The sequence below is a fragment of the Rosa chinensis genome, chromosome 7, assembly GCF_002994745.2.
Source record: "Rosa chinensis cultivar Old Blush chromosome 7, RchiOBHm-V2, whole genome shotgun sequence".
Taxonomy (NCBI): Eukaryota; Viridiplantae; Streptophyta; class Magnoliopsida; order Rosales; family Rosaceae; genus Rosa; species Rosa chinensis.
The window spans coordinates 4,670,896-4,679,528 of NC_037094.1; the positions used below are offsets into that span (position 1 = coordinate 4,670,896).

An 8,633-nucleotide genomic window follows, 5' to 3' on the forward strand; every position below is an offset into this window, starting at 1 on the left:
TAACTCGGTAAAAAGTTGTCTGGGTTTTCCATCGATCTCTCATGAACATCTTCATGATTTTCTGGGTTTTCAGTCGAACAGCCTCGAGCTCTTGGTTGCTCTCTTCCTCAAGCAGCAAAGCAGAAAACTTTCTGGGTTCGATTTCTGATTCTTCAAAGTCCGTGTCTTGGGTCTGTTCTCAATCTCTTTTTACTTGGTTTCTGTTTTGGGCTCCTATTTTTCATTTGCATATTCAAATTTTAAGTTGTGATTTGTTTTGTTGGCTGGGGTAAGGTGTGAAATTTTAGCAGAGCAGAGATTGATCGTTAATTGCCTACTGGTATTAGAGCTCTGTAAGTCGCGTGCAGAGCAACCATCATTCTGTTAATTGGCTACGGGTCTAGTTTTAGACTTTATTTCAAGTGTTCAACTACTTCTCCTATTGCATATATTCATTATTGGTTTTTGAATTCAATGATGGTTGCTTCTTCATATATTTATCTCAAAAGTGGCTTTGTAACTACTGATATATGTAATTTGTGACAGGAAATAGCTAGGATGCTTGTCACCTTTACGAGGGGGCTTCTTATGTTGTGCTTGTGTATAGCAGCGATGACGATGAGAACAACAAAAGCAGCAGGTGGAGGAGGATACATAAGGACCCAAAACAGCCCTTGAATACTAGAATCAATGACCTACCGAGCAGGATGACGTTGGAGGAAAAGATTGGCCAGATGACACAGATAGAGTGCAGTGTTGCTTCAGCTGAAGTCATGAACAAGTACTACATTGGTAATTAACTAGGCATATATCAGTCTGTTGTTTTACCTGTCAAACTCACTGCATCTAATAACGTGTCCATTTATTTTGTGTTGTGTTCAACTTCTTTATTAAATTTGGGGTGCATGGCTTGGCTTGCAGGGAGTGTCTTGAGCGGCGGTGGGAGTGTGCCATCAGAAGAAGCTTCTGCAGAAACTTAGGTTACAATGGTGAATGATTTTCAAAAGGGTTCTCTATCAACTCGCCTCTGTATTCCAATGATTTATGGTATTTATGGTATTCCAATGATTTATGGTATTTATGGTATTCCAATGATTTATGGCATATATCATTGCATAATTGCTTTTATTATATTGATGTGGATATTTGGTTTTTAGGGTCTATGTTTGTATTGTACTTGTTCTTGTAGTCCTTGGTGGAATTCCAGGGCATTACGGTGAAATGTAAATATTTGGTTTATTATTGTAGGATGAAATTGTTTTGGAACTGGTTTAAAAAAGATTTAAACTTTTGAACTAGCTAGAATTCGGTGCGGCCTTGTTACAATGGTGAACAGAGCTTCGGTAGTCATGTTGATCTTTTATGTGTTTAGTAGATAGAAATGGGGAAAACTAACATGGGTGTTGGTGGTTGCTGTAAAAAGATAGTTGGACTGGCGGGTTGTTGTGTGAATATGGATGAAGTTAGGAACTTGGCATGTGCTTTTATGGTTTTGGGTGCTATTGAGTAGGAGCATATTGAGAGAATGAGAGCAGAGGTTTTATGTGTGTTTCTGTTTGTTTGATTTTTTTTTCATTCCTGATTTGTGAACTGAAGTCCTGGATATTTTTGTTTTCTTATGCAGCAGCGACAATGGTGAGAGTTAGCGTGCTGAATGATGCTCTCAAGAGCATGTACAATGCAGAGAAACGTGGTAAGCGTCAGGTGATGATCAGGCCGTCATCCAAAGTGATCATCAAGTTTCTTATTGTCATGCAAAAGCATGGTAAGTATCTATTACTGAAACATAATTCATTACTTCTGTTTTTGTTAGTCCGTTTTTATGAATGTATGGATATTTATGTTTATGGTTTTCTTCTTTAGGATACATTGGAGAGTTCGAGTATGTTGACGACCACAGCTCTGGCAAAATTGTGGTCGAACTGAATGGAAGGCTTAAAAAGTGTGGGGTCATTAGTCCTCGTTTTGATGTTGGTGTTAAGGAGATTGAAGGTTGGACTGCCAGGTTGCTTCCTTCAAGACAGGTTAGTCAAGCATTAGCAGTTAGCTTTCTTCTCGGAAAAAAGAATTGCAGTGGTCTTTCAAGTTTGGAAATATGATATGATTTCGAGGCTCCGTTAAGTATACATATTTAATCTATAATTGTTGTTTTGAACAATTTTTTGAAATTTTAAAAGATTAGCAGAACTCTAGGTGATTATATATAGTGTGACCTTGAATTGTGAGCATTCGTGCTTATCCTTCACTGGGCACTAGTGGTATAATTAGTTGCCTTGTTATGAATCAAATAGTGTTGTACATTTATACCCTTTTCGCACTCTTACCTTATTAAGTTCACCTTACAAATTTGATCCTGCCACTTTCAGTTGAGCTTACTGCTTTTTGTTTGATCTTGGAGTTGGATATATCGTGCTCACCACTTCTGCTGGAATCATGGACCATGAAGAGGCTAGAAGAAAGAATGTCATTTCTTCGAGATGTTCCATATTATGTTTGTATGCTGTTTATTTCTCCGTTTGTTGAAATTTTCATGCTTGCAACCAAGATGCATGACCTATGTTTATGCAGGCACAAGTGGGAGGTGAGTGCACACATACGTGTAGTGGGAAGTTAAACACTTTTTGGCGTATAATTTAATAATTGGTACTTTCCATTATTTAGTTTCCTCCGCAAGTATCATTCTCGATTATACCTGATTGATCTACTTTGAAATTTCAGATTGTCAGGCAGTGGTTCCAACCTGTAGAGGCTTCAAGGTTGAGAAGTAAAATCTGGAAGTTACTCAAGAAAGAATTTCAAAATGGATCCAAGTCTAACTGCTCTAAAGAATCTTCTCCTTTGAGTGATGCTTCTGATGAATGAATTGGCCACTGGGATCCTTTCTGAATCTACACACAGTTGGTGCATATTGTAGTGACCAGTCAATCAGTTAATCTGCCGTGAAAATGATCTTTTGAGTTTAGTAACTGGAAAAATTAGTCTGATTTCGAATTTTATGAAAGACAGGTAATACCATTGCTCAGAACAAGCTTCTTTGCAGAAACTTTAGCACTCTGATTGTGACTAAAAAAATACATAATCCACAAGCTTCTTTGCAGTATTTCATAGTTTAGTAATTACAATTAAACATGGCCGACAAAGGAAAATATTTACAGGGTAATTCTAACCGTGATCTTGGTCGAGTATAGTTCATGTTTCTTTACAGGAAAATATTCTCATTCCAGCTGGAGTAAAATATTTACAGTATTTTGGTCGAGTATAGTTCATGTTTCTTTATTTTGTGATTCTCTATAATGTTGTTCTTGTTATAATATCACTTCAGCAACTGGGATTGAGTTGATAGTCTCATTGTAAAGTAGGTTTGCCTCTTAAGTCTTCACTCTTGACAAGCTTTTTGTCTAGTTTTGTTTCTTGCCGCAAGTGTCAAATTTCCTTTTATGATTAGATTAGTTAAAGTCTAATTTTCACTTTCCAGTTCCTATATTTTGATTCCTATTTTCTTTTGCTTTTCTTCAGATTTCCTCTACTAGGTGAGTTTACATGCCAGAATGCTATTATGGCTGAGCGCTTTATTGAAGCAGGTAGCGCGTACATTATTCTAATTGAAAATTTTCAATTAAGAACATTATTCACTCATTTATACTTTTAGTGCAAGAAGCATGCATACCATGGAATAGTTTTTATACCCTCATATATTGTTTGTGCATTAGTCCCTGAAGCATGCATGCTCTGAAATCATAGTGATTATTTCTAGCCAAGTAAGCTGACTTGCCCCTTTTGCTGCTTGCAGGAGAGAGATCTTTTTGCAGTTCAGTGATGGACCAAGAGAGATCATATATTGTTCTTATTTTGTAACAATTATCCATTTTGTATAGAAATTAATACAATTCCCTAATATTTAAAGTACATTTGAATTTCATGTTATTTGTGGATTAGCTTTCTAGTACCAAATACAACAGCTAAAGGGATATATATATATATATATATATATATATATATAACAGCAGTCAAGAAATGAAAAAAACATCAGTTACTGATGAAGAACTGATGTCAGAAACAGAAAATACATCAGTTTGGAAACCAAAAATCGATGTCTAGCATTATTATGAACATCGATATATAAACAAAAACGATGTCTAATATAAACATGGACATCAAGATATAAACAAAAACCAATGTCTAGCATTACTATGGACATCGATATATAAACAAAAACCGATGTCTAGGATTACTATAAACATGGATATATAAACAAAACCGATGTCTAGATTACTATGGACATCGATATATAAACAAAAATTGATGTCTAGCATTACTATGGACATCGATATATAAACAAAAACGATGTCTAATATACACATGGACATCGAGATATAAACAAAAACCGATGTCTAGCATTACTATGGATATCGATATATAAATAAAACCGATGTCTAGCATTACTATGAACATCGATATATAAACAAAAACCGATGTCTAGAATAACTATGGACATCGATATATACACAAAACCGATGTCTAGAATAAATATGGACATCAGTTCAAACTATACTACAGAATGTAGATTGAATATCTAGTGAAATATTATGTACCAAACACACGAAAAGCTTATGAACCACAAGCAAAAAATAATGGGAACTGATGTGTAAAATATTATCAGGCATCGTTTCTAAATCAGAAACGATGTTAAAATGGATAATTGTGTTGTTAGACCTATATTTCATTAAGCATCTGATATGCCTGAAAGCAAGCGCATAATTTAACCCTGAAATATCGTTAGTAGTATAAGCAAATAGGGATCGTTCTATTCCGGGGATTGAGGGTACACCTGTCATTGTTAAACAATTAAACAATTAAAATTAAAACAAAGTATAATATTCACAAATATATTCACAACTATAAACATTATTTACGAAAAAAGGGGGGATTTTGTTTTTGGATTTTCGAAAATAAAACTAAGTTAACAAAATAATTAAAATGCAAAAACATAAAAATACAAATGGAGTGAGAGAACAAAGATCAAAAACCGAAACATATGATTAAAATTGATTCAAACCCTAATATTGTTCATCTAAGTCATGAGAGAGGAGTTGATCATGTGAAACATTCGAAAGCAAATGAATTCCCATTTTTTACTTTTCAAAGCTAATTAACCTAAGCGAAAGCACCTAGATTAATCCTATCAAACATGCAATCAAACCCTTGAAAGCTAGTCAATCATGTCATGTTTAACGCATTACACATAGTGAAAGGCTATCAACTCAAGTGTACAACTTAGTATGGAAAAGTCCACCTAATTGCAATTCTCTTTAATTAAATTCGGTCTTTGCACAAAACCTTTACTACTTTGATTCAAGTTTACACAAAACGAAAAGTCGATTTCATGTTCTTAAACCTAGCACCATTCATATCAAAACCCTAAGTGTTTGCAACCACATAAGATTAAAATACAAAAGTTATCTATAACGCAAATTTAATTAAACAAACCCACATAAGCAACATTCGAATCACAATAATATGAATCTGAAAATTCTCAATTAATCATAAAATTTCAGAAATTAATATTCATTCAAACACATATGTCAACTAGAACAAAACCAACGAAATCAAAGCAAATGTTACAAAGGAGAATCGGATTACACCGTGAGATGGAGATGAGATGAACGAATTGAGGATGTGGTCTCTTGAATCTCGAAAGCAAGCTTCAAGGATGGTGATGGAGGATGATGCTCACGGCAATTCTTCTTCTCCCTTGGCCTTGCTTGAAATGTTGAATGCACTAGAGGATGGAGAGAAAATGGAAAGGAAATGGAGAGACAAAGAAGATGGAATGGATGAAGGAATTGGTATTTTGAGAGTGAGAGGAGAAGTGTATTTATAGCCCAAAAAATGATGAATGGAGGGTGGAGATGAACATAAATGAAGGGCTAGATATTTTAGACAAATTTGTAAAAAATATATTCCCACTTGTTTATCACTTGTTCAACTTGAATTGATTTTCCTCAAGATTTTCCACTTGCTTGCACCTTTGATTTTCCTCCTCAAGATTTTCCACTTGCTTGCAACTTGCTTATCTTTTTCTCAATTAGGAATGATTTTCCTCTCCAAGTTTGACAAAGGTTGTTAGCAGATTTGGAGGTGAATTTCTGCCCCTTTATTCCTTCAATTATTTCTCCATCAAAACTTCATATTGGGCCTCCGATTTCTTCATATGAAATTATCCACCATGAGTGTAGATTACTGTGGTAAAATTTCAGAATTTATTGCCATGTGGTTGGGCCGGAAATGTTTCTGGACCTCTTACAGGTCCAGTTTTCCGGTTTTGCTTCTGTAGAAAATTGGGCTGATTGTTTGAAGGCCTTCCACTCATATTTTTCTCTGGCACTCTTCATAAGAAATGATCCTTTGGGTGTCTAGAATGGATCTGGAAGCTTTCAGCTCATTTGAAGTTCATTTGGTCAGGCGGCCGCTCCTTCTTCTTTGCTTGGCTTGGTTTCTCCTAGCCGGAGTAGGAATATGTGTAAAATTGATCTTTTAGTACATTTCCATTTTTCTACTCCAATGTACCTTCATCTTTGCTCCCCTTGGTGTTCGCAAGCTCCTCTTTCCATTTATGAGTTCATTTCCATATTTTAGCTCGGAGGTCCTGAAAATAGAAACTAATAAGAAAAATAGAAACTTTCCTAAACTGAAAAATAGAAACTACCGAAAATGGAAACTTACTAAAAATGATAAATAGAAACTATAAAAATAGAAACTTTCTACAAATAGGAACTTTCCCAATCAAAGAATGAAAACTTTCCTAAACAGGGTTTTAATAAGGAAATAACGCAAGAAATGTAGGGAAAAGCAAGTAAAACGTCGCGTTAAAATGCTCCTATCAGCATCTAATGCCAAAATATGAAGGTTTGACAATAGCTAAACACACCAAAATGGTGATCACATTAACGTTTTTACATCGGTTCTGAACCTTAAACCGACGTCTGGTAGTAAACTAGACATCAATTGTGAACCGATGTCTTAATTTTGGCGATCTTTAACATCACCCACTAAGACATTGGATTTTTTTTTTTTAACATCAGTTGTGAACTGATGTCTATGAACTTTATCCTAGTAGTGGACGTTCATTTCTGATCGTCATGTTGGGCTTGTTAGTGCTTTCTCTAGGGTGTTTCCCAATAATCCACATGTGTTTTGTTTTAGACATCTGATGGCTAACCTTTCTGACAAATTTCCAGCTGGTTCTTACCTTAAGGATCGGATTCCTTACTTGTTTATGTGTTGTGCTTATTCTCGCACACCGGAGATGTATGAGTTCAACATGGAAATCTTGAGGAGTGAAGGTGGCGACATAGTTGCTCAATTTCTGGAGGATCTTCCGAAGGAGAACTGGTGTATGGAGTACTTTAACGGCGAAAGATTTGGTGAAATGACAAATAACTTGGCTGAGTCTTTCAATAATTGGGTGTTGCCTTTGAAGAGTCTTCCTATTCTTGATATTAATGATGGGATTAGAGTGAAGTCCATGGCTTCAATTGCTACTTGGAAGCAGGATGCTCAAGAATGGTTCTCTGAGTTGCGCCCGGTGATTGAAAAGAAGCTGAAGGAGAATTTGGAAGTCGGAAGGCATTGGAGAGTGAGCAGGTCTGATACCTATGTGTATGAAGTTCACTGGCAGAAGTACAATAGCATGGTAAATTCGGAAACCCACTTTTGTTCGTGTGGAGAATGGCAGCTGTATGGCTTCCCATGTTCCCATGCCCTTGTAGTGATCCAACAACATGGATCTTCCCCGTATTTGTATGTCAAAGAGCTGTACAAAGTGGAGAAATATCTAGAAACTTATTCTTTCCCAATTAATCCTTTTCCCTCTATTTCGAAGCAAGTGCATGATTTTGGTAGAGATGCGGTGATATTGCAGCCTCCTTTGACTAGAAGACCACCGGGAAGGCCTAGAAAGAAGAGGTTCAGAAAAAGGAGCGAGCAAACCAGGGTGATCAAGTGTGGTAGGTGCGGAAAATGTGATGGTCACAACAGAAAGAGTTGTACAGCTCCGATATAGGTTCTATTCTGCTTACATGCCTTTAACAGTGACATGGCAAGTGACATAGCAAGTGACTCCAATACAGTTTGAAGTTTTGTTTTTATTTTTCATTTTTTTCAATAAATGATAAGAAGTGCTTACTCATTGGAATTTTTTTTTACTATGAGACAGTGTATCTGCTTTCTTCTTTTATAAATTCTTCAGTATTCTGTGTCCTACAGGTTTTTAATAGTTACATGTACAGTGACATAACCATTTTCTTTATATTTACATTGACTTGTCCATTGACATTAGTTTTTAGTTGTTTTGGCAGTTTCTTGTTCAATGACTTGTAGTTGGATCACTGCTTATAGATTTGGTTATTGGCAGCGGAACGCTACCGTTACGGTGCAGCGGCACGCTGCAAATGTTAATGAAAAATAAAAAAATTAGCTGTAAAAAATTTGTTTGGTTTTTGCGGTGCAGCGGCACGCTGCAAATATGGCCAATGACTTGGCCAGTGACTTCCTCATTTACATGGACAGTGACTTGGCCAGCGACTTTACTTGGCCAGTTATTTTGTCAGTTACATGGACAGTGACTTGGCCAGTTACTTTGTCAGTTACATGGA

The 8,633-nt window shown here is 36.0% G+C and overlaps 2 protein-coding genes across 2 annotated transcripts; both read left to right on the forward strand.

Annotated features, from left to right (window-relative positions):
- The first annotated feature begins 1,559 nt into the window (after positions 1 to 1,559).
- On the forward strand, positions 1,560 to 2,078 carry LOC112180420 (40S ribosomal protein S15a-1). The gene is made up of 2 exons (XM_024318971.2): positions 1,560 to 1,744; positions 1,843 to 2,078. The coding sequence occupies exons 1-2, from the start codon at positions 1,612 to 1,614 to the stop codon at positions 2,076 to 2,078; spliced, it is 369 nt and encodes a 122-aa protein (XP_024174739.2). The 5' UTR covers positions 1,560 to 1,611.
- A 5,111-nt stretch (positions 2,079 to 7,189) lies between these two features.
- Positions 7,190 to 8,041, forward strand: LOC112177283. The gene has a single exon (XM_024315585.1). It carries the CDS (start codon positions 7,190 to 7,192, stop codon positions 8,039 to 8,041), a length of 852 nt encoding a protein of 283 aa, XP_024171353.1.
- The last annotated feature ends 592 nt before the right edge of the window (positions 8,042 to 8,633 follow it).

Coding starts and splice junctions, on each gene's coding strand:
- LOC112177283 (XM_024315585.1), top strand. CDS start 7,190: ATGGCTAACCTTTCTGACAAATTTCCAGCTGGTTCTTACCTTAAGGAT.
- LOC112180420 (XM_024318971.2), top strand. CDS start 1,612: ATGGTGAGAGTTAGCGTGCTGAATGATGCTCTCAAGAGCATGTACAAT. Junction 1,745..1,842: donor TATTGTCATGCAAAAGCATG/GTAAGTATCTAT, acceptor TTTCTTCTTTAG/GATACATTGGAGAGTTCGAG.